At 41.0% G+C, this 26,445-nt stretch overlaps 1 protein-coding gene across 1 annotated transcript in view; it reads right to left on the bottom strand.

Annotated features, from left to right (window-relative positions):
• Positions 1-7,526: 7,526 nt before the first annotated feature.
• The window catches only part of cpxm2 (carboxypeptidase X (M14 family), member 2), a 28,100-nt gene continuing 9,181 nt past the window's right edge, over positions 7,527-26,445 (bottom strand). Inside the window, exons 4-14 of the mRNA XM_083994003.1 lie at positions 24,608-24,747; positions 20,948-21,032; positions 19,858-20,008; positions 18,704-18,792; positions 16,368-16,491; positions 15,946-16,142; positions 14,107-14,286; positions 12,925-13,222; positions 12,467-12,606; positions 11,028-11,127; positions 7,527-8,401 (exon numbers count right to left, since the gene is read on the bottom strand). Coding sequence (XP_083850129.1) covers positions 8,145-8,401; positions 11,028-11,127; positions 12,467-12,606; positions 12,925-13,222; positions 14,107-14,286; positions 15,946-16,142; positions 16,368-16,491; positions 18,704-18,792; positions 19,858-20,008; positions 20,948-21,032; positions 24,608-24,747 — 1,761 coding nt within the window. The 3' untranslated portion in view covers positions 7,527-8,144. The remainder of the gene's footprint in view (positions 8,402-11,027; positions 11,128-12,466; positions 12,607-12,924; positions 13,223-14,106; positions 14,287-15,945; positions 16,143-16,367; positions 16,492-18,703; positions 18,793-19,857; positions 20,009-20,947; positions 21,033-24,607; positions 24,748-26,445) is intronic.

Genomic DNA, 26,445 nt, shown 5'->3' on the forward strand with positions numbered 1-26,445 from the left:
AGGACTACATTTCCCATGAAACATCCTCTCTTCACTATCAAATTTATCAGAATAGAAGGACAACACATTCAGCTGTTGGAGCTTTTGGTTTAGTCAACAAAGGGCCAAGTTATTACAAAAAACCTAAACTTAAATCTAGGAATCTGCACCATGTTGGGTATTGTACTGTATGTTTAAGCACTAACAGTTAAATCCCATGAACATCCAGTGAAAGATGCAAAGTACTGTAGATAAGGTTACAGGTTAAATGAGATAATTCAATAAATGAGAGGTGCCAGATTTTTTCCCCATTTTAAATTATTTTACCTGCTGAACAGCGTTGCCTACTGTAGATGAAACACTTGTATAATTATATCTCCGGCTTTATACTTAGATATATCCATGTAAATTAAAATGAAGACATTTTTAATGATACATTGATGGCAATCACTAATCAGCATAGGTCCCTTGAATAGCTATATAGGGACTGCAATACCGCACTTTTACATGCACACTGATTAGATACATATTCTGTATGTTAATTTATTCATAATGCTTGTACTGTATAGTTATTTCCAGGCGATTCCTGAAGACAGGTCACAAGCCCTCTTGACTCACACAGCATCGCCTGATCTACCTGTTTTGTATCTGAGGGATTTAGACTGAGCAGACAGAGAATACAGAATATGTATAATTAACATTTATTTATTTTTATTTTCAGTTTACGTTCTTCCAATGGTATTTTCAATGGATTTGGACAGAGAGCAGGGAGGTAATGGTGTTATGTGGCATAAACAGTTAAAACACACAGTGCCAAAATTATCAGTGATGCCCAGTGAGCCAAATTGTAGTAGCTGCACATAAGAGATGATAGATATAAAAAAAAAAAATGTAATTAACAATTAATCGATACAGATGTTTGCTTTTGTTTTGTGTCCATGACTTTAGGGATTCATGAAAACAGAAGGAATAGTGCATTGTTTAATACTGTATGGCACTCCGAGACATCTGATGCCTTAAATTCTGTAATATGAGGTGGTTTAGAGTTTTTCCATTCACATTTGCATTTGGATATCTTGAACAATATAGAAAGGAGAAATCATTGCCTTATTCACTGCATTCATTGGCATTACCTAGAATCTACCACTGTATTTCTGTACCCTAATTCAGCTTTCCATGGTTATTTCTTGCTGATGTTTTTTGCACTGACGTAGAGTAGTTATTTTTCTCATAAACGATGACTATGGTTATTGGTGAAAAAAAAAACTTGCTAAACATGAACATGATAAGTATTGACAGGTTTAGATAAATGACAAAGTGAAAAGTATTTTTGTGTCTTTTTAATATACGTACATGTAATTTAATGATGACACTGTACTTTGTTTGAGTGTTAAGGAATGTGCTGCTTTCAAATGCAAATTGAGTTTTATCTGTCGTTGATAGTGAAGTGAGTGTAATATACCTCATTTTGTTATGGTGACTGACTTGACAGCCGGAAGTGTTTTGTATGTTTGTTATGTACCTTCTAATTTATTAAACCTTGGCTCAAATGCTGCTGCTGCTGCTGCTGCTGCTGCTGCTAAAGATGCAGAGACGACAAAGTGATGATGACGGTGCTGATGTGATGACAGATGATGAGGGTGACGATGCTGATGGTGAGACTGCTGCTGATGACAAGAGGAGAATATCTGATGTGGATGGTGATTGTAATTGTAATTCTGGGGGAAATTAGGAAGATGACTGTTTCATATTTTGACCATGATGATTAAAATAAACTGTAGACTTTATCAAATTGGTCTGGTACTGTAATGAAAAGAAAAAAGAAGAAATTGGTCTCTTACAAAATGAAGTAATCCACAATGAGTTCTGCTATTTCTGTTTTATTATTCTATAAGGACACTGTAAACAGAAAAGCTGGAGGAGAGAGTGAGGCAATGAAATGAAGTGCCCATGCAGGCTAAACCCAACCTCAGTATATAGTACTGTACCAAGTGAGCTCAACTCAAAAGTTGGATTTTCCAACTTCCTTATCAGCTATGTCATCAGAAATGCCCCCTAAAGTTGGAAACTCAAAGGCACCTCAGTAACACCAAGCTTGCAATCAAAGGTGGCTGCTCCATGCAGTGAACAAAAGCTGAATATAACACTATTTGGTGTATAGTCATGTTTTTGTATAATTCAATTAGTCGTACTGTATTGTGTAACTTCTGCAAACAACCACGTGTGTTGTTATCGACTGGTGTTAGCGTGAACGTTGTCAACTCAAATGTGACGTCATTCCCAACTCTGACTATTAACTTCCAGGGTAAATGGAGCTCACACCACAAACACTTGTGTTTTTAAAGCGCAGCAACTACAGCACATCTTCCATGAGGCTGTTTGCTATTAGCTAAAAAAATATGTAATATGTGATCAACAAAGAATAACAAAATCATTGTTGTTTAGCTTTGGCCCACAAACAATCACATCTTTAATGCATTTTTCAAACAAATCGTTGTAGGGCAGGAAGGGAAAAACACATGAGGGTTTGGCATGTCTGATATAACTTCCTGCCTGTGTATCCGCAGCAATTCGGACCGACTCCACCCACCTGCAATCAGTTTGAGCCAGAGGGAAGCGATTTTTCAGTTCACACCACAGTGCAGGTGGTAATGAAACAACATCAGCGGCTGACTGAGACGGCCTCAGCTGTAAATGACTTGAGACTGTGTACACTTATCTGCACCCCAGGAGCCAGTGATTATCTCCAGGTGGGTGGCACTGACCACAACATGCGGCTTAATCACGGTTGGCCTCGGCTCGTTCAGTCAACTGACCCTCGTCAGGGAGAAATAAACCACAACTCAAAGCGAAAAGTGGACACCTCGTTGTGTAAGACACGGGAATGTGTGTCGTTTTTCTCTTTATGTGATGTGAGACCAGAAATCAAAAGAGGTTAAAAAGAAAAAGGAGCTCCAAAAGTTATATCACGAAGCCGATGATCTTTTTTGCAGAATGCATCATAAAGCGACAATATGAAAGATTAATTTTTTTTTTAAAACGTGTAAGAAAAGTGGTTAATAACATCTTTTTAACAGGTACTTGGAAGCCTCAAAACAAAGAATGCACTGTAATGAAAAATGATAGCAAAGAGGAAGGAATGTTATGTTTGTTGACTTAAATATCAAGCAGAGCACAAGACCCAGCAAAGGGCCCCCGCTCCAAAGACAAACCAGGCTTCTTGTTTATGAACGCTGCTTTGTGTTTCAACTAAACTGCAAAGAGTCCAACAAACGTCACCTCCACATCTGAATAACATGTTGGCAAATTAGTGAAAACTTTCATGGAGAATCCAGTGTGACGAAGATCATATGGTGCTTTTTTACCCCACTTCTACTGTTGTTTCTTCCCATATATCACCATATGCTTTCTGTTTGACTGTGTTTGAGAAAATGCAATGCAAATTGTCGCTGTGCTTTTAAGCCCTATAGGTGTGGATGCAGCTCAGGGTCAATACTGATTTATGCATGTGGAAAAAAATGTTTTCCTGGGACATCTAAATATCACCTTTTAGTGAAGCTCTGGGGAAAGTTGTACTTGTTAGTTTTGTGCAGTTTAGGGCAGATGAGGCTCCTGCAGTGCCCATTAACACCCCCACACATCCACACCCCGCCCACACAGGTGTTTTCACATATTTTGGCTGATCAGACCACTTCTCAGGACTGTGTGGGGGTGTACAGAAACTACTTGATGGACATCTCCCCTTCCTGCAGCTTACACCTTGATCAAACTAACTGAGTGAAACTAGTGCTCAAAAGTTGCAAAAATGCAAATGTACCATCCATCCTGTCTGTGAACGGGGGCATCACACACACTTTATTTTTGACTATTTCTTGGAGTCACTCTACAGTGGATAAATCTACTAGCTCAGAATGCACTCAAATAAAATGGTGTACATGAATTTGGGATTCGGGACACAGTGTCGCACAGCAGCAGTAAAGGACCAGTGACACCTGGAATTCAATACCTCAATAAAGGCTGTATTTCACTGAGGTGTTCAGTTCCAGGGCTTTGATATTGTGCATGCTGGCTCGCTGGTTTGAGTTACTGGAACATCCAAATGGAACCGGGCCATTATTAATAAATAATTCATCATCAACAATATTAGTTGCACATCGACTTTTCATAACCTTTTATTTTATTATTTTACAAACCATCAAGTAAAAAAAAGGTCTGTGCGAGTTTGTTAAAAGGGGTAGTTTAGGGTTGCCATTTGTCGTCATCAGCTATTTGAAAAAAAGCTGCACCCTGTATCAGTCTATACATGACACAACCTTATTTCCATACATGGAAAGGTATGCCAAGGAAGGTTATGCCAAGTAAAAACCAAACCAGTATAGTCCACAACCTGCCAAGTTGCATTTGAGGGCCTTCTAATGTGGCTATTTGAATGGCCACTTGTAGCTGATAGCAGCTACAAGTGCAAACATCTGTCTGAGTGTGAAAGGCTTTGAATCCACTTGGATAAACTAATGCATTTTATTATCTATTCTCATCTGTTTAGTTGCTGTATAATATGCAAATATCATGGGAAAATAAATAACACACATTACAATTATTTGTCTCCAACTGAGTTGTCTTCAAAAATCTCCCAATATCACATTTTCCTTAACACAGAGCTCCTGGGCGGACCAGCAGTGTGTGAGTGTGTCCGTCCTCTAGCTGTGCCCTGCTGCTGCTTGTGTGTGTGGGGTTAGTCTGCTCGTTACTGAAAGCTGTGGGCTAACATCTGCACTGTGGCTTTATCACTGGGCAGTCCCCTCTCTCCTTTTATTCCTGGCAGCCTCCCACACAACACTAAAGCTTTACTCACTTGTACCACACACACACACACACACACACACACACACACACACACACACACACACACACACACACACACACACACACACACACACACACACACACACACACACACACACACACACACTGATCTGTGCCCCGATGGTTTGAGTCTGGTTAATGATTAGTTATGTGTGTGTCTCCCGTTTCGAGCCAGGTCATACCAGACGGTGGTTAATCCTGTTTGAGTTATTGGTGGGTACTTTTTGTAGAGTTTCATTAAACACCAGACAGATTCACACACTAAGGGAATATTGATTTTAAGAAAAACTCCTCACAGACTTTTATTTGCAGATTTGGTCAATGTGGTGTTAATATTTCATATGTGAACAACATATTCAGCTCGTTTTAGAAAACGTAGGTTATATACTCACACGCACACAAGTTTTAATCTGTTGTAACAGCCTGGATCTTATTTGAATTGAAGCCATGCTAGCAGTTTGGCTCCGGTGGTGGCCAGAGTGCAACACTTTGAGATCCAGACTGAACAACATCTCTACAAACATTGTCGTTAAATTGTATGCAGACATCAATGCTTTCCTGGCAGATGGTGTTTAATAACCCCGGTGATCATCCAGCACCACCAAGAGGTTGACTTTTGTGCCAGTATAGAAGAATTGGATGGATTACCATGAAATGTGATACATGCAGTTATTGTGCCCAGTGGATGAATCCTGCTGATACCTCAACTTTTCCAGCTTTCATTATCATTGGTATTAATGCAAGGGCAAAAGTATGAAAATGAGCCCCGTCGAACCTTGTTGCACGAAACTGGAATTTCCCTGAGGTTTAATCAGAGCAATTAAATGAAACCACATTTGAATATTTCTGTCTTTTGCACATAAGGGATCAAACTGTATCATGTGTTTTAACTTAAAATTAATCCATAAACTACAATTTTTTCTGACCAACCTTCCGCTCCCTCCTCCTCACTGATCTGGTTGTCATCTTTGATGTGCACTGAGCCCACAGAGAGTCTAATCTGTCTCCGGGGCTCTGGAGCAGCGGAGGGGAGAGAGGTTAAGAGCCGGTTTACCAACGCTGCACGGCGACTCGCTCCTGTGATATCCAGGGCGGCACTCTAAACACTTCAAAGGCTGGACCGACTTCTGAAGAAGCGTTGGCCTTTCAACTGCTGGCAAGGTCAGCTGGTGCCTGTGTCTTCCCACACATCTGCACGGTATCACAGCTGCAGGCCACAGTGGCTATACACACTGCACACCCTGCGCTGTGCAACCACCCTCCCTCCAATCCCACCCTGATCCACACCCACTATCACTCACAGGGATCGTCTGTAGCCCATATGGGAGATGTTTTGTCTTACAAGTCTTCATGAGGTTATCTCATCCGCTATTGGACGGATTTGCCATGAAACTTTGTACAGATATTCATGGTGCCCAGACACAGAGAATCTCATTGGCTTTGATGGTCTCTTGACTTTCCCTCTAGCGCCACCAGCAGGTTGACATCTGTTGGAAATATGGTAGACATGTTGACTGAGTTTCATAACAAACTACCAGCTGTTCTTTTACTCTTGTTCCTTCCTTGCATTTTTCTATCTTGCATGAAAACAGCCTCAATACCCTGATACAAACTCTGATACCAGAATACACTGGTTTTGTTTTTGATTTGCACTGAAGAAGAGCTGATGAAAAAATCATTGGATGGTACTTTTGATATGTAAAATCTCAAATAAAACTCACCAACTATGGTATAGAGCTGCAGGAAGCAATATTAACAAGCCGTGATATGTCCACCAATGTTCTGAGATGATGACAGGTGTGTGAGTTTCCGTTCAATAACCTTTGGAGGAGGAGAGAAGAGGTTATGGTCTTCCTCTAATTGCATGTTGGCCAGAGAGAAGGAGGGTTGGTGTTGTTGTCAGAATAAGCTAGTGATCTGTAAAAGCCCCAGCAGAGCTCAGATAATTAGAGCCTTTCCACCCCGACACTCCCGCGATGTGATCACACTGCGGCAGGAATCAAATGAGATGATGCTTAAAATTAACCACAGTGATTACAACTAAGTTATGGGAATGTAATGAAGTTTATTTTCCATTAGGGAGGTTCAATCAAAGCAGGAACAAATGTAAAATCAGAGATAATTTGGGTATTAATCATACAACCAGCAAGCGGCATCATGGTAAATCACTCATTACTGCGAATGATTTCACTTCCTTTTTCAATTCCTTTTCCTTTTTATGAGACTCCTCGAAAATACTTTGGTTCCGATTTAATGTCTATGTAATTTCCCCCACAAAATTATTAAATGATTATATGACTATGATGAAGTATGTTGTCATGCATCGTTGCCTATAAACAAATGTGAATATTTCCAACACTTATGTAATTCAGATATATTCAGCTGCACTAGGTTGGCGTAATGATTGGAATGCGTAACAACTGAAAGTATTCAGTCATAATTACCTAATTAAGGAATAAATTATCCGGAAATTACTTCTTTTTTTTTAAACCACATGTGTAATTGTATGGATGTTACACACCCATATGCAGACACTTCCAGGGTGTTTCCCACTAGTAAAAATCCACACACTACCACATTAGCAGCTTATAGTTCAGTTTGTGCAAACATAGTCTTTATTTACTAATTTGCCAAAAGCAAAGTTTATAAAAAAAAACTAATCAGTGACGTACAAATGGGCCACCGTGTCAACAAGGTTTTTTTTCTTTTTCTTAAAGAACCAAAAATTGTACAAGTGCAGGTAATAAAGCTTTTGTAATGGTTTACATAACTGTGTTACATAAGTTAATGAGTATGTACATAATGGCAGTCATGGCCACTTCTCAGCACAGCTTAAACTTAATGCTCAGACAATATTTCAATAGTTTTTATTTTTAAAAAAGAAAGAAAAACAAAAGTTCTGAACTGATTATATTCTCCTAACTGCCATTTCAGTACGTATAGTTGTCACAAGGAGAGATGGTAGGTGTTTCATAGACTGAAAGAAAAGGGGTTGAACAAACAAAGCCCCTGACAGAAAGAAATACTTGTACTGTAGCCTACTGTATGTTTATACAGTGGATATCAAAAAAAAGTTGAGATGACAACAATGAGAGAGAGAGCTTATGCCTGGGGACCAAACCAAACTAAACAAAAAAACAAACCGTTTAAATTAATCCACATTTTCAATCTTCAAACACTAATTCCTCTGACAGTCCTGTGGAGGAATCTGACAGAGGTCCAAACACGAACTGGAGTTCACCCCAGTCTGATCAGAGCAGATGTTTGTTTGCAATTCTTCCTCCACTGTCCCCGTCCAGTCATTATGTTCCCATGCGTCTTTCCCTGGTCCTGCGAGCTTGGAGCTGCCTGACGGGCAGTCTGATGGGCTGCTTGTTGAACTTTTCCATGATCTCTTTGATTCGTGACAGGTTGGTGCGGCCGATGGTGAAGTCGCACCTGGTGGCGCCCATCTCGTAGCCCACCTCGCACTTCTTGCTGCTGAAGCTGTAGCCCTCGGCCCTGGCTGTCACTTTGTACTCTCCGGGATTCAGCAAGCGCCAGTAGTCACCATCCGCCGCTGAAAACCAACACACACACACACACGTTTGGTTAATGACTGTTGCATGCTAAAGCAAACTTTTCGTGTACGTGAACGTGTATTTTGAATTTTTAAACATTATAATATGTCACTTTAATTTAGCCATTATGTAGCCCAATATGACCCTTTCTCAAAGTTTGACCTCACTAACCAATACTGCATCACATCAAAAAAAAAGTGCATTATTCCAGATCAAAGCTTCAACTCTGTTGATGTATAAATAAATAAAAAATAAAATAAAATAAATATCCAATCTGTGCACTGGTTTAGTTTGAAGAATGTGGCTTCACGTTGGTAAATTTACAGTGTTTTATTTCTTCTATCATGAGTAATAGTAAAAAGAAAAAAAAAAAGATGTAGAAAGTATTGTTCATGGCAACCTTTATTGTAATATAATCCTTATGATATCTTCTGACTGTGTGTGTTTAATGACTTTAATGACAACATGACCCCAAAATATAGTCTTATTTGATACATGATCATCAATTCCATAATTTGGGTGGATCTGAGAGTCGAAAGTTGAAACAGAAGAGGGTGACACATCAAGACTTATAGCCTCTACACATGAAAAAGAAAAGGATGGAACATGCTTCATATTTTTGTTTCTGCTCTTGGTAGACCAAGGCAGATGGATTTCACAGCAATAAGAGAAGTACAGAAGCATGTTTGGTCTTTTCTGCTCCAAGGGGCAAATATACCAAACTAAACAAAAATTTACCTAAAGGGCTCTTAGTTTGGAGTTGCCAATCAAACTAGTGTGTGTGTTTGAACTGTGGGGGAAGAAGCTGGAGAACCCGGAGAGAACCCATGCAGGCACAGGGAAAACATGCAAACTCCACACAGAAAGGGGATCAAACCCAGAACCTTCTTGCAACACAGCAACACTAACCACTGTGCCACCCTGCCACCCATCAAATCTGCCCAAATTCTAACTGGCTTTAAAAAGAAGACACTCTACTACCTTCTTTTGAATCTTAAATCTCACAGCTGTTTTTTCTTATTGTGTTTTAGTTCTATATCTATGCTTGGAATTTCACGTTGAATGACCTCTGTGTATGATACTGTGCTTGAAAAATACATTTGCCTTTTTACTTTTTTACTGTGGATGCTGCATCTTCAAGGGTTTCACCTATAAAGCATAATGTTAACATGAAATTTGGATTAAAACACAACAAACATAACAGTTACATGTTATTTGTGCAACAGCAGCAGTATGCAAATCTTGTCCTAGAAAGCTGAATTTGAACAGCCTACTAAGCAGCAGCGGCGAGAGGGAGAGAGAGATAGAGAGAGAGGAAAAGCAAACATCACAAAAGCCTTCATCTGAAACCCTCAAATAAAAGTTAGAGAGTTCTTTGTGTTCTACTTCTGGAGAAGGAGGTGCTCTGTATTCCTATTTAGATTTTTTAAAAATAGCTCTGCTTTGTCATGCTGGATTTTCTTGGTCCCCGTCGTGCTGATCGCTGCCTTTATGTGACCTGGGACCATGAATGCGCTTGTGGTGTATTTTCAGCCCTCGACTCACTCAAAAAAAAAAAAAAACGACAGCGTTGCTTCTTTGCAGTCATCCAAACTCCCACCTGACACGTCTGAACGGTCACACAGACAAATGAAACATGATAGCAGGTCCTGTCCTGGCTGCTGATCTACAGCCGATCCAAACAGACACACATGGACATCTGCGCTCACATTACTCACATTGAGATGGCAGAAGGGAGTTTAATTGTTTCCTGATATGCATCACTATAAAATACTAATGAGCTAATGAATTCTCTGTTTGACAAAGCATGTTTTATTGTACAACAGTAACTTCTAGGCTGCCTGCCGGTCTATCTGTCTGCCTGTCTGTTTGTCTGGCCTGCTGCCTCAGTGATCTACAGTCGATTCATCCTGACAAAAGGACGATTGCTTTCTGTTTATAAAGCTTCATACTGTTCCAAAGCAAATTCAAAGCGGCTGAAAAGGTACATATTTCAAAAATAAATAGCCTCAAATCTTTCCTGACTGCAACTGAGAATAGTAGGGTTTCTGAGAGGAAGCAGTGACTTATACTTAGTTCCAGGAATAATAATGGCTAATGTCCTTTTGGACATTCGATTTCACGCTCTAAGTACAAAACTACTTTGGCTTTGAAGGCTGCATTTTTTAAGGCATCAGCAGAGATTGCCTTGAGGACGCACAAATCGATAGGCAAATTCAGAGCAGAGCACCTCCACGACACCAGCTATGACTGTGAATTGACTCAGACAAATAAAATACATCAGCTGCTTTTGTTTAAGCTTTTTTTTTTCTTTTTTATCTTTACACCGGAAGACTAACTTACTGTAAGAGTGACTCATTCCTGAGCACTAAGCTGAAGTGTAGAGACAGTCGGGTCAGAGCGCCTGGAGGTATAGCTTCTGCTGCTTTGACTGCAAAATCTGAGCTTACTCAAAAAGCTCACTTAAAAATTCAGGCATGAAGGGAAAACACATCCACATGCTGCAGGAAAAGACAAGGCAGCTGCTTGGATCCAGACACACTCACACTGAACACATTTTTCAGATGTTTGTTTAGTGTCTCCACTAAAAGCTGAAACTGTATTGAAAGTGTGTGATATTTTTACCTGTGCGAACATCGTGACTGATGCCCTCCACGGAGACGATGGCGTTGGCTATCCCACGACCCTGCAGGTCCCTCACCACACCTTTTATCCCACGTTGCACCTGCAAATCAAAAAGCACAACCGTGTGTTAATCCCGTCCTATGTTTACCCCCGTTCAACATCTCCTGCATAATTTAAAACAATGTATACTAACTACACGATAATGATGACGATGTGATGTATAATGTATAACGCGTGGTGTTTGATCTTCAGTTTAACGGAACAGTTTAACATGTTGTAATATCTTTCCTCCTCGTCCAGCATCAATATTTCAATAAAGGCTGGCTTCAGCAGGGGGGCCCGGTCCTCTGAAGTCCACAGCACTAGACGGAATACAACATAACAGGACAAGTTTGTCACATCTCTTCTCCAAGTGCAGCCGGGAATGTAGCCTCGTTTCACTTGAATTTGGAGGACAAGATCTCCAGTCTACTGTTCACTGCTCTATAATGAAATATTCAGGTAGTCTTTATTTTTAGCTGAAATAGTCAAGAATTTGTTTTTTGCTTAGGCCTTTTCAAATTTCACTCATTATCTACTCACCCTCATGTCGACTAAGGGCTGGGAGAATTTTCAGAGTCCTCCATGCCTTCTCGGAGTTACAGAGGGGTCCGCGCAGCTGTATTTGTCCATATAATGGTTGTGAATGGGGCTCACTTTTCTTCGTCCAAAAAGACAGACCAAAAAACATCCAAATACCTCCATACTGCACGTCTGTAATGTCCCTACAACATGAGAAATTGTTCCGAAAAAAATTAAATAAGTCTATATTTTAAGCTTGTTTGTAGCGGAAGCTCCCAGTGTCTCAGTTCACTGCTCTTCCTGTGTGTTCCGGCGGAACACTTTCTCATGTCGGGGCTTCAATACAAGAGGGACATTACAGACGAGCAGTATGGAGGTATTTGGATGTTTTTTGGTGTGTCTTTTTGGACAAAGAAAAGTGAGCACCATTCACAACCATTATATGGACAAATACTGCTGCGCGAACCCCCCCGTAACTCCGAGAAGGCACGGAGGACTCTGAAAATTCTCACAGCTCTTAGTCGACATGAGGGTGAGTAGATAATGAGTGAAATTTGAATTTTGGGTGAACTATCCCTTGAAAGATGGTTTCCTATTTGGGTTTTCAGCAAATTTCAGAAAGGAAATTTTACCAGAACATCAATTAAGGTGTTTGAGGGTTAGAGTTACATCTCATCACATGTCATCAGCTCGTACGATATTGATGCAAAACTTTTAAGTAAGCACCACATAAAGAAGCATTAACAGTCAAGTATGAACAACCATACTCCTGAAACAACTCCAAAATAATAATCACGAAAGCATGTGTTTGTGTGATTGTGCTCATGGTTTCCCTGTGCGTATACGTGAGAGCTGCGGGGGCTACTTTGCCTCTGTACCTGCTCCATGAAGACGAGAAGAGACTCGCGATTGTTCTCCCACTCCTCAGGCAGTTCGCTCTCATGAGGGAATTTGTCACAACCCACATACATCGACAACTCAAAGCAGTTGGTGTGCAAGTAGCTGAAATCATTCATACCTGCCAAAAAAAAAGAAAAAAAAAAGAGAGAAAACATTGTTGGCGTATAGTCCAGCATCACGGCACTGGCCAGATAATCAACAGTGAAATGAGGTCTGAAGCCTTTGCACTCTTGCCTATCTTTGTTTGTTTGCCTTTGATTTGTTACATGATACTCTGAGCCAAAACCTAGAGGCACTGGAGCAGCCAAAGGGGTTCAGTACTGAATATGCAGATGTGGGCGCTAAACAAAGCTACAGCTCAAAGGCTCAGAGCCGAGTGGAGAAATCCTGCAACACAGTGTTAGGGCTCAGGGAGAAAACAGCTATGGACACTAACTGCCAGCTGCGGTGTGCCAGGACGCTCCGTTGACGGTGCCGTCCTCCTTGGCAAAGTCCTCTGTGTGGCAGACCCGTCGGTTGGCATCAGTCATCAGGCGGTGGGTGGATGCGTAGGAGAAGGCCAGCCAGCGGAAGACGTGGTCATCCGGGGTGGGGGTCTGCTCCCGGCTCACCCCCTGGGAGCGGGTTTTGTCGTACGGGAAGGTCACCACCAGCTCCCCTCCCTGGAGGTTACCACCCAGCACAAAGGGGATCTTCTCCATCCATGCTATTAGAGCTCGTGTCTCCACGGCAACCTACAGAGGGGAGGGAGGAGGGGGGGGGGGGGGGTGGCATAGGAGAGGGGAGGATAATGTAATTCATCCAATCATCTCAGCGCCATGATTGCTAAATGAACTCCCTCACGCTGAAAACAATTTCACCAGGATGTGCTCTCAAGCGAGAGTGATAAAGTCTTCAAAAAGGTTGTTCACACACTCCCCTGCTGTAAACTAATTTCTCTAATATTTATTCTGAAAAGTGAACAAACGTTCATCAAGGAGCAACAAGCCGCGTAGGACCCAGTGGCTTGTATCTGCATGTCACAATCAGGAAATTAATCAAATTGTCTCTGATGTTGGGCTCATATAATTAAACTAGGCCTGCTATCTCTAAGCGCTGGTCGGGCTGGTCGCTGAGGCGAGCGAGGACAGTTTTCACAGCTTCCTGAGCACAGATGGGGATCCCAGCTCTGCAGCTGCTGCAGCTATTCTAGAGGCGATGTGTGACTCACTCATGGCTCCCAGTAACATCAAAACACTCGTGAGGATGAGCTTTTAATAGATCGCCGGGTATATTTTGGCTCACAGCCTCTTTGTCACAAATAGCAAAAGCATCCGCTTCGCCGAAAATAGACTAGCGCTGACATGCCCACATGCCTGTTTTACCCTTTTCAAGAGGCGGATGGTCTTCACTGTGGGATTTGTTTTTTAACTGGAGGAGGCAAGATATGATAATTTGTGACCTAAAGGTGACAATTAGTACTGAAACTAATTGGAAATCATATGTCGCAGAACTATTTAAAAAATGTTTCTGTGAGTAGGACTTTTAAGCCAGAACACAACAGGATTATAAATCATACAGTATGAAAAAACACATTAAATTAGTTAAGATGTGATACAGTAGTTTACATCAGACTTACTGAGGCATTTTTGGACAGGTACCACTCTGGTATGGGAACATGGTGGTTGAACATTTTGCGAGGGATCCACTTCTTGGCCTCGGCTTCCCACAATATGGTGTTGAGATCAGCAAAGTTATGGTGAATGTCTATTCCATCATTGCTCCATCGACCCAGTGACCAGCCGCTGAGCTCTGAACCCTGGGTAACAGGAAAAAGAAAAAGAAAACACAATAAAAAAGGACATTATGAGAAAATGACAGTTGCAGTTTGGGTCAGGTGGCTTGTTGGGGAAGAGTGGGGATGTATTCATCTTTTAAGATGCCCTGCAGTGTTATCAGATCATGGCCAGCAGTGGAGTGGATGGTGGGTTTCATCGTCACAACACAGCTCAACCAGGGGTTTTGACAAATTGTAATGTTTTATGCTGATCACAAAACCCACCAGTCGACACACACAGCTGGTAGATCAAGGAACCTGGTGTACTGACCAAAAACAATCTAAAGGTGCTTTGGCTGTAACTTAAATCTCTGCTGTGCATGGTTTCTTGTCAGTCATGAATCTGTTTACAAGACAAGAGGTTAGAAAACATCCTCTGAGTAGCACTACTTCATCATCCTCTCGTGTTGAACTGAGGGCCGGACTCTAGTGATTCACGATCTGCCCAAAGCCAAGCTGCTTAGCATGCTAACCTCAGAAGAAGCAAAAACGTGTTAAAAATAGAATAAGTAAGAGCGGGCATTGCCTTCCAACACCGGATACAAGTCTCTGTGACATTTCTAGACTGGCAAGTAAATGCTAACAATGTAGCAGTGGCAGAAATTGTCATGGCACCTTTAAAGCTCCATTTTGGGGTCATTTTGAATCACTAGAGGGCAGAAACACTTAAGAGAAAACCCACAGAAACACATCTTGCGTATATTTGGCTAATCAATTTGCTATGGCTAACGTTTAGCAAAACCACGTTTACACACACACACACACACCCAGACACATATCACATCCAATGTTCATTTCTCTTTAGTTTGTTTTGAGCCAGCCAATAATTAACTTTGTCTTCCCCATTTGGTGCAAGTGGCGCCTAAGATTGTTTGCAAGAAATAACTGGCTGTAGTTTTATATAAAAGGCTAGTGAGAGCCAACTCTACATTAAAAAGCTATGTGCAGCTGGAGAACCAACAGTAAAAGCTGCCGTCTTGTGTGCAGAGTTGATACTTATTCTGACCAGTGAACCTTTTACATTTGATTCCATTTAATCTCCCAAATTTTTTACTTAATTAGTCTTTGTTGTACCAGCCATGAGAAAACGAGATTGTTTGATCTCTCTTTTTAAAGGCATCACGATTTTGAACAGCTTTGTCTCTTTTAAAGTGTGCATGTACATGGAAAATTAGCGCCCTTAGCTTTTGTGAAATAGAGCGTTGCAGTACATGCAGCACACTTACACATCAGGTCACCAAATGACATGATGTCATTGACTGCGCCAAAGCCAAGCGCTGTCAGACTCGCTTTTTCTCCTCTCTGTCTGTTTGCTTTTCATTAATACAGAGCCTTTAATCTCACAGGGGTGCAGTTGATTTAAAACCGTAGGCGACCCAGCAACATGTGTTTTAGTGGTAGGCTACAGCGGAACAGGCAAGATATTCACTTCTTTTCACTCAGCTAACACATGTACTGTCCAGACATTTGGACCTACTTCATATTCCTCCTGATCATTCAAACCAATTTTTTCTAGCATGCACCTGCACCACATGTGCTCTCATTAGGAGAAGACGTGCCAAGCAGATATGGTGCTGTTTTCACCAGAGGCCGCAGTGCGTGCCTGATGTGAGGTCACTAATGGCCGTCTTGCAGACCTACCACTTCAAAGGCTTTCTCGTACCCATCGGGGTTGACAGATGGCAATAGATGGATTCTGGTCTCCTCCACCAGGTGACGTATCCGCTGGTTGCCAGACAGATACTCCAGACACATGAACTGCATCAGCAGGAGGAGCAGCTCCCGTCCCAGCACCTCGTTACCATGGGAACCTGCTGTGTAACGAAACTCTGGTTCACCTGGTCAACAGGTTCATACGAAAGACAAGAGATGGGGAGGGGGTGTAAGATAGAAGAAAATTAAATATTTTAATATATATAATTGCTGTGACAAAATGTACATACACACAAAGAAAAACACCCCGAGGAACATTGGGATTGTTTCTGACGTTGTAGTACATTTAATTGAGCAATCACATCCTGTTACATTAAAACTCACTGTTGCCTTTAATACAGTACACTCACCAACTTCATGTTCTCCCGGGTTGTCAGAAATCTCTATTGCATACAGCTTGAGGCCGCTGTAGCTCTTTCCTATGTTGTAGATCCGGGTGATGTTGGGGCACATCTCATTTACCACCTTCATAAGCTGCAGAAAGTAAAAAATGAAGCATTAGCTCTTACCTAAAATATCTTCTAATTTAGGCTTCTGCAGCCTGAAAATAGAGAATGCATTTAAACAATTAATAGTACATTTATTCAAGCATTAACTTCTGAGATATTTTCATGTTTTGCAGCTTCGACTAACCTTTGAGAATGGAAATATTATGTAACAAAAGTTTTTGTAGCTCTGGTTACTATAGTTACTTCATAAACAACTGATTTTTTCACACTAAATATGTCCCAAACGTTTTACGTAATTGTTCTTGAACTTTCTCTCCTATTTCATGGTCTTCATCAGTGGAAGAAGTTGACACAAAATTGGCGGAAAAATCACAAGTGCTCACAATAATGCAAATTTCAATATCTACTGTTGATGAATGAGTAAGAAAACTCAATTTGCTTTAAACTCCAGAACAAGGGTAAATTAACCTTGAATTGAGATTTAAATTTAATTTGAGATGAACAAAAATTATTCTGTATGTGTTTTTCATATTGACTGTCTCTTATTTAGTCATGAAAGTTCGTTTTTTTTATATGAAGAAATACTTCAAATTTGATGCCAAAAATTACGCGTTGAATTCTGGGTATGTGAAGCCTCAAAATAGTACAAAAGTATCTTCATGTTATTGGAAATTTAAAAGCAATATCACCAGTGCTGTGACACAGACCTTATTTAATATCATTCTAGCAAGTGAGGGAGGCTGCGTGAGAAGCAGTCAAGGTAATTATAAAGACAGGCTCGTAGAGGACCTGATTAAAATAGCAGCGACCATCATTTACCCATGTGGGCTCGGGTGGAGACACAAAGAAGAAGTGCAGCAAGGAAAAAAAAGACTAACAAGCTGTTAAGTGGAGCGACTGTATTAATGTCAGAAATCTGTGTTTACTCACTCTTCCAGCTGCTGCAGAATGCATTAACCAGTCAGGAGGGATGGGGTTTTAATTAAGTCTGAGTTAAATCTTGACTATTTTAACCAACATCTGCTTTTGTTCATTAAACAATAGATTACAACCAGTTTAATAAGTCGCAGAATTCCCCTGGTAAATACCTGGATGCTGTTTGGCAGAATCAATGTAGAACATTCTGGCTTGAAGGTTTTAACACTACACGACCAAGTGGGTGTTGACTTGTTCTTTATGGCAAAACTGAATGGTGCTGACGGTGTTTAAATCTGCTTATAGCAACTACAATATATACTTAAGCTAATGCCTGTGTTAAATGAGGCTTCTTGGCTGCGGTGTGCCATGGTAATGTGCCATCCTCCTCTTTGAAGAATGTGGAAAATATTCTTTCTTTACGCCACCTTTTGTAATGGTTTTAAACTACCCATGCTCTGGCAATATCAGTATTCCCAGGGCTACTATGTTACAATCAGTCCGTGATCTGGGAAAGGATAGCCCTTAAGAGCTATCTTTCTCACTTTTCCCAAGGGATATGTACTTTATTCGAAAAGCCACAGTGGCCTATTTCCACTCTGAGGTACTTTCATGGCACTATTTAAACTGTCGTGGACAAGAGGGAGATACGGCACCGAGGTACCTGCATGGAGAAAAGAAATGTCAGGGGTGAAAAGGCTTGAGAAGCCCAGTTTAAAAATAATCCTTTCTTTCTTTGGGAAGGCCTATAGAGGTTGGACACCCTGCGTGACACAAATTAGCTTCTGAGGTAACTAAAAGTTAAAGAAAAGACGAATCTGTTTAATTCATTTATATATTGGTGGGGTAGAAAAGAATGCTTTTGTGCTATAGGTGTAAAGAGCGAGCATTAGAGACTCATTGGCTCATTGTGGGTCATAACAGCAGGTTAGGACACCAGTGGTCGACCGTTTGGCCGCTACATTAGAGGCGATTACAATTCACGGCACTTGTACCTTTGCAATCGCTCAGTCACAGGATACACAGTGACAAATACAGCTGTCCTCCTTGTTGGTACAAACGGGCCTACTGTTCATGACAACTATATGAATAAGTAATGACACAGCCGAGGAGATGCTGTATGCATTTTCATGTGGCAGGCAGCGCTGGGTTCATTTGTTGCTGTTGCACACTTTGTTCTTGCAAAGGACACAACTTGTCTGGCGTTAGCTCACAGTGGTGCAGGATGTTTTATTGCTCCATGCTCTGGTCTCTTTGCTGAATAAGAAATAAGAGCTGGGCCTCCCAACGTAGGCTGTTGTTTCCTGTTCGCTGTGACTCACCTGCCTCATCTCTTTGTAGCTGTGGTGTCTGAAGTCCAAGTCGTCTGTCGTGATGACTTCATTGCGTCTGTGGTAATAATTATTTGGATCTGCAGGGAATCAGAAAATATTGAGTTAAGTGGAATATATGACTTTATTTGTGATGGTATCTAAGGAGAGGAATGATCTGTCATACAATGTGTGTGCAGACTATAAATATGGAACACCTGCTCTCTTCCTTCACGTTTAGCTATATCACTAAGAAAAATATTTTCTCTGTTGCCTATAGTGGTGTCTATTCTTCCAGAAAGTTTTGGTATTTTGTGCCAAGGTTTTGAGATAAGTGCCTTTGAGGTTTCTGCCGGCATCCCGACACAAAGGAAGTAAAATTTAATTTAATGTGCTGTGCTCCGAGCGCTCAAAAGTTACACATTAATAACTCAACAGCAACCTGGCTTTATAGAAACAATGTCCCAGTTACTGTGGATAATCTCGACAGACGTTGCCGTGTTGTGTTTTCATTGGGACTATTTTTACAGAGGGAAATGTCTCAGTGAGAGTTGTTTCAAAACCTCGGCACATAAAATCAAAACTGCATGGTTTAATACAAGCAGAGATAAGAGAGAGAACCTGAGGGGCAGCTTTGCGTTAAGGGTGAACTGTCCCTCTAACCAATGCTGAGTGCAAACATTCAAGTCCATTAATTAAAAAGGTATGGCTATGTGAGATGTCAGATTGAAAGCAGCCCTGTGAGCCATTGAAATTCAAGAAGTCCAGAGCCAAAACATGGCACAGCAGATTAAAATACCATGAAACAGGAACGTAAGCAATATGATGCTGTTGTAGAGCTATAAAGCCCACAGAGGTTATGGACAGATGGGTAAACAACATTTTTAAGATTTTAACCCAGGAAACAGCAGTTCATTTACAGTTTCCTCAGCCGTAAACATGACTCTGCATTTATTATTACCACTATAATTATCATTTTAACCTGTGCCTCAACCTAACCGTAACATTATTCTGGAGGCCTTGGACCAATTAGTTACTTTTGCTCTTGAATTCAGACGTTAACTTCAGAATATTCACTTCTCATCTCTCATCTACCAATAAGTCTCAGTGTATTTCATTCATTCAGAATAATCCATGTGTCTGCTTTGTCCATACAAACCCGTCACCTGGCATAGGACAGCCAAGGATCTCCACTCTCATGCAGACGCTGCCGCTGCCGAACCATGAGCGAGGGTTGACTCGGATGTACCGGGCGACCACTGGTACTGGGAAGATATTCCGGACTGGGATCTCCTTCTCCCGGTTGGCACTGAAGATCTACTGAGGCAAACACAATCAGCCCGATGGTGAATAAACACTGGAGAACGGTATTTTAAAAAATTATTTTCTTCGTTCATTTGATGGCTTACAGCTGTAAATGAACCCAATGTAGCCAAGAATGCTAATCGTCCTTGATATCAAGAGGCATTATTGTTTCCATGATCTGATCCACATGATCCTTAAGCAAACATACTTGCATGCACCTGTTGAGAGTCATTAAACACAGACACCCCTGGGAGTTTAATGTAATTTCTACTATACACAGTTGCACTTCCTCCCTGCACCTTTTGGCATTTTGAAAGACTAGCAGTGAAGTTTGGCATCTGGTGCAAAGGGAGGGCGGGAAGCTCGCATTGCAGACTAAATCACTGCAGAGGCATAATCTCCCACATCGATGACATCAACAGCCATGGGAGCTTACAATTACACCAAGATTTCATTTGTGGGGATGTGAATCACAGCGGGGAGCAACGCAGATACGATTCTCCTCAAAAGTACCAACTTAATCAGATCTGCGTGATCATGGATAATGGGATTATTAATATCAATGTTATTTTACATCCAAATGCCTCAGTGATTAGTTGTAGTTTGTTGTCAGGGTATTGCCGTGTTTGGTTTCTGTCTCCTCAGTTGCTTCAAGTAGAGAAAGAGAGACAAAATGAGGTCCCCATCTGCTTGAGGATCATCAGTATTTACTATTCCCTCTCAGCTCATTAAGCTTGGAAATAAGCAGAGACCCACAGCTCCATGTGTAATTGCTCTCAAGCAAGAATTAATTTTTCTATCTGCTTCCAGTCACTCAGGGACACACAAAACAAAGAGTCCTCATGAAGCTAGTTAACAGAGACAGAGAGTAATAACACTCAAGCCAAAAAAGCTTTACTTTATTGTCCATTGGGAAATGTTGGTTATTTAAATGTCATGATTGTTACTCACCAAGTCTGCTGAGCCGTTCTTCAGAGTGATCCAGGTGTGGCTGTCGTTGCTCACCATGACCTTGTATGAGGTCACCCAGTCACTTCTGTTATGAGAAGGAGGAAGAGAAATATCCTGTCAGGCAGAATTCAATGCAAATGCAGCGGCGAGGTGACGGCGAGGACGCGCCGCTCAGCACACATCCAGACATGCTTAAATCTCACAGGGTGGAAGTCGGTTTTAAAAGTAGGAAGATTGCAGAGGAGGTCAAAGAATTTATATTAGCAGTGTCACTGGAGATTTTCATTATTTAAAGTTTTGGAACCTGATCAAAAGTGAAGTTGGTCACGCAGATGATTTTTATCTGAACTGGGTGGAGGTCTGATTCAGAAGTTCAGGAAACTTTAGTCAGATAAAAATCAAGACCGAGTTGGTATTTCATTTCATTTCATTTAAACTGCTCATTTGAATGGCTGAACAAATCAGAAACATAGGCAGTGGTTCATGAATCCAGAACCAAGGTGAGGTAGTATGCTGAAACAAGGGTGACAACAGCATCACACTAGGGCTGAGTGGGATTTGAACCACAAGCCTCCCATTATGCATAGTCAGTGCCATTTCCTACTGAGCTATCCAGGTGGATGTGTTGAGCAAAACTCAACTCTCAGTGTGAGAAATCTGCTTTCATAATGAATGGAGGTAAATGGAAACAAACAGCTGTCCAGAAGCACAATATTGCAGAAGTACTTCCAAACACACTGGTATGAACCACCAGAAGCAGGATACGCAGAGCAAAGCAGAGCAGAGGTGAAATAACAAAACAAAAACAGTGTTTTTATGTCTGTGTGTAACTGGAGTTCACTGATGACTTAATGTCCCATCATGCCAGAGCAAGCTCTACCCAGAATATGCAATATGTACTGTAGGCTGGCAGTGACTCCAATGTATTTGGATAGAGACATCAGTGTTGAGCTGGTACAGCTTGGCAAAGAATTCCCAGTTCTACTAATTAAAGCGCTGTTATAGACAGAAGCCCCTGAGCTGGCACCACAGACAGCTACATGCCCTACAGAGCTAATTGAGGAGAAATACTGTCTCAGGAATCAATGTCTTCTTGCACCCTTAGATCGTGCCGGCCGTGAAGGAAAATTACAAACACAGGCTGATAAAGTATCTCCCCATGCTCTTCAACTACGCAGCAGTTTCCAGAAGTCTGTGCCACCCTTTCCAATTAAGAAGTACAAAGGCCAAAAGTTGTCAAATATTATTACAGAGCAGAGTCAGAGTAGGTAGGTGGTGCGGGAAAATGTTAACAGAGGCAGTTGTTACTGTACCTTTTTTTTCTCCCTCTCTCTCATGAGCAGAGGACTGGCTTAAATGTGAGTACAACCTTTTCTTCAGTTGAACACTTAATTGTTGTAATATAAAAAGAAAGAGTGAAACTAAGATCAATTCGTTTATCATATCTCTCTATTTCTTATTCCTAAAACCTGTACACTATCTTTAAAAAACATAGCTTTATACTCTAATTTATACTCTTTTCTTTTATGGCTATATAACTACTGTTATGAGTTTGCAGGTCATAAATCTGGAAGAATGATGCTATACAAATAATTACAAACTATTCTGAATGTAACCCCACCAATAAATATTTTTGTTTTGGCTTTGTAGCACCAAAATTCCTTAAATGTATTGGAGGAACCCTTTATTAATGACTTACTGACATATATGTGCACAACTTGGAAATCATTTACTACCACATTTTGGTCTCTAATGCCATCAAGTCCCCAGTTACATGCATACAATACAATGCACAGTTAAGATGAACATGAGTCAGTCCATTAGTCCTATAAATCCTCAGTCAGGTGGTCCGTATTCATACCTGTATGGTCAGTATGAGTTTGCTGTATTGTTTCCTGGTACAATAGGAGCTTATGCAGCCACGTCCACAGGAGAATAATGGAGAATCCAGCCTTGTTGAAAAAGTGCGGGCTGAATAATTCAAGGTGAAGTACTATGACAACAGGTACCGTTCTCCATAACAAAACACACACACACCTAATCCTTTGTGAGCCTCGAGTGGATTTCTGAAGAGCTCAGCTATGCACTGTAGAGCATGTGTGCATAAGTAGTCAGCATTCACACATATTCAATCTAGGATCAGCATTAGACTGGGTTAACAGTACATACTGTATAGGCAGAAAACCAAACCAAACCAAACCCAAGACAATTGTGTGCTGGATTAGTTATCATTATTTTCCTGCAACCTGATCGATCTATAACACATTTATTGTTTCCCTCTGGTATGACCAATAGGAGTCACTGGGTCAAATGTAATATTCAAGTTGAAATAAATAACACAACAGTAAAATAAAGATGAAAATCAACATTGATGTAGTATTCATTGATACTTCGACATTAACACAGTATACTGTAGTGTAATTTTGTGTATTATGAGCTTAATTGACCCACACTAAGTAAAAATTGGTAAGTGACAATGCACAAATTCAGAGTATGTGTTAAAGTAAATTATTATAGCCTACATAATTAATGACTGAAAATATGAATGATTTTAGAAGTAATGCCATCTCGTTGTGTTCCCCATTTTTAGCCTTCATCCGAGTGTGATGAACCATCTTACAGTCCAGTAAAAATCTATTTCCTCCAGTGTTATTTTTATAATGTGGTGACCTTTTAAGAGACATGAAAGAATGAGGCTGCACTCCAATCAATAAATCCTTAATCCCACAGTGAGGGGATCAGAAAAGATTTTTGAAAAGGGCAAACACCAGTGAAGGATCGGCGCCATGTGGAATGAGATTGAAAAGCTTGTTTTGTTTATATTTGTGGAGTCAAATTTTCCAGTTGGGTTTAAAGGAAAATCCAAGAAGACATTTAGAGCTTTGGAATAATTATTGCTGCCGGCCCACTTCTTCAGTTTTTCATTTTGAAACTCATGCCATATTTAATTTGGCCGTCTATGTGTTTTTGGGTTAGGATAAGCCAAGTGGCTGTAGCGGCACGTGGCAGTGATGGTCAGTTGGTCAGCAACTGTGATCTAGACACTGACTCAGTCTCAATAATTATGTGATATGCCATGAACTTTTGTGCAGACAGTCATGACCCCCAGAGGACGAACCCTGCAAACTTCACAAGATTAACTGCTAATCTACAAAATGCTACCAATATAAACAGACAGCCAGCCAGACTCTACATCCATGTTTTTCTTGTTTTTTTTCCTTGCAATTTCAAGATGTTTGGTCTGGCACAGAGCATGAAATAATAATCTAAATAAAAATAATAATCTACTTTGCATATTTCCCTCTCATATTATGTTGTTAGTGTTGCTCTGAAATAAGATGAGGGAGTAATGTGGAGCGTTACGCCTGCACTGACCAACTTTTGCACAGCAAACAAAAACAAGACAAAGCTTTAGAGATTCTTATTAAATATCCTGGATTATGTATCGTGTTCTACAAAAATGAAATGATTAAAAACATCTTCAAGACAGACACCACTAGGATTTAAGGAAACTTAGGGAAACTGGCACGAAACCCATCACCCCCTGATTACAATTATCCTTTCAAGTCAACTTGGGCAACAAGAAAATCCCCCGTCCTCGCTTCGCAACCGTCTGCAACTCTTCATGCGTGCGTGTGTGTGTGCAGGGTTTCTACTCACGACCAGAGGGAGCTCCTGCCTTGTGTGACGACCCCCGTGAACTTTGTCAGCCTCCTGGCATCCACCTCGAACCACTGGAACGGGTCATCTCTCCCCGCGCACCAGGCCCCGTCATAGAGGTCATCTTCATAAAGGCCTGCCTGCGGGCCAGAAGCAGACGCATGCATGGAGCACAGTTTTATTCCAGATGTACATGTTGACTCACACACATGGTGTATGCATGGTACAGCAGACTGAATAGTAATGCTGACAGTGGCTACTTGGCTTTCTTACAAATGTGTGAAGAGGGTGAAGTATGCAAAAGTCAACATTGCTTAGATGTTTAGATCTTCTGACAATCTGAAGTTTGCTGTCTAGATAAGAATCAGCTAAGGCCTGGTGGATGTGTTTTCCTGCCAATATGAAGATAGCACACGGACTGTGTAAAACAGGTGCAGCCTACAGTACATAACTCACACTGGGCTACAGGGAGTTAACAAGGGCAAAAATAAAGCCAGTAAAGCTGAATTTCAGAAATAAACTGCGGACACATCTGTGAGACAGGACTTCTACTTTCCCCACCAAAACCCCAGCATTCCTGAATTTTCTGCAACAGTTTCAGCATCGTAACATTTCACTGATGTAACGCGGGGACACGTTTCTCTTGACGCTCGCTCGGTTCAACAGCTGAAAATGTTAAACTAATTTTTAATGCATTAAAAGCTCCTCCATCCATAAAAAGCCTTGTGCTGCACCATTTGACAATGTTGGCTCAGAGCAGAGATGGCGCGAACCATCACGCACATGCTGTATGCTGACAGGACACATTGTTCATCTACTTCATCTGAACTTAAACATTGTGTTGACACACAGTTGTGGACTTGCTGAGTGTATAATATCACAGCCTCTTTATAATGAGTGCCAAGTCTCTTTGAAGTACATGGCTCTCATTAAGCCTTAATACAGAATCATATCAAAACTGACGAATAGGACATGTCCATATTTACATATGCTCACTTCAAAGGGGGGGGGTTAAAGGTACATTATGTAAATTGGCTACTACTACTACTACTACTCACTGACTCTCTTACCTCCACTGACTGTGCCCCTATGTCCTGTATGGATTAAATCTCTTCATCATGAAAAGTAAATCAATTTGATTTAGAATTATTGAGGACTTTTGGATGAGCGCAAGTATGATATTCCTGCAGACACAGGAGATCGGACAGCTGACACACATCTTAACATCTTGTGGCAAAGAAGGTCACTGGTTGATCCAACTTCCTGTCAGGATGTGGGTTCGGAAAAAAAAAAGAAGAAGAAATAGGTCACATTTGACGGTCCAGTACTTTTCATTTACGTACTGTTAGGAGACGTGGGGGTCCCAGGCGTAAATGGACCACTTTCCTAAAGCGAAAACGCACACGCTGAGTTTATTGTGGAATGATGGATGAGAATTACATGATGGGCTTTGTTTTATGTTCTGTTTGTCTGGCAGTTGCTGTAGCAGAACATCTCAAACAGATGACTGATTATCCAGTGAAATATGGACGAAGGCTTGGCGACGGAACAAGTGATTACACTTTTGGTGCCAATCCAGATCCAGGTGCAGATGCAGGAGCTTCCATGAGTAGCTTGCTTGGATGTAAAAAAAAATCTGGCAAACGTATCCCATAATTACTATATATGCATTTTCCTGCTGGGTAGCGTTCTTTCATTTACATTTCAATTGCACTTTTTTCAGTTTTACAGGATATGTAAAATCTCAGAACTTGTTAATATTTCAGCTGTTCCTGTTTCCCTGTTGGTGTGCATCTACCAGTATGAAGAGAAAGTTAATTCAGCCCAGTGCCGTTGGT

This window comes from Trachurus trachurus (assembly GCF_905171665.1).
Source record: "Trachurus trachurus genome assembly, chromosome: 19".
NCBI classification, from domain to species: domain Eukaryota; kingdom Metazoa; phylum Chordata; class Actinopteri; order Carangiformes; family Carangidae; genus Trachurus; species Trachurus trachurus.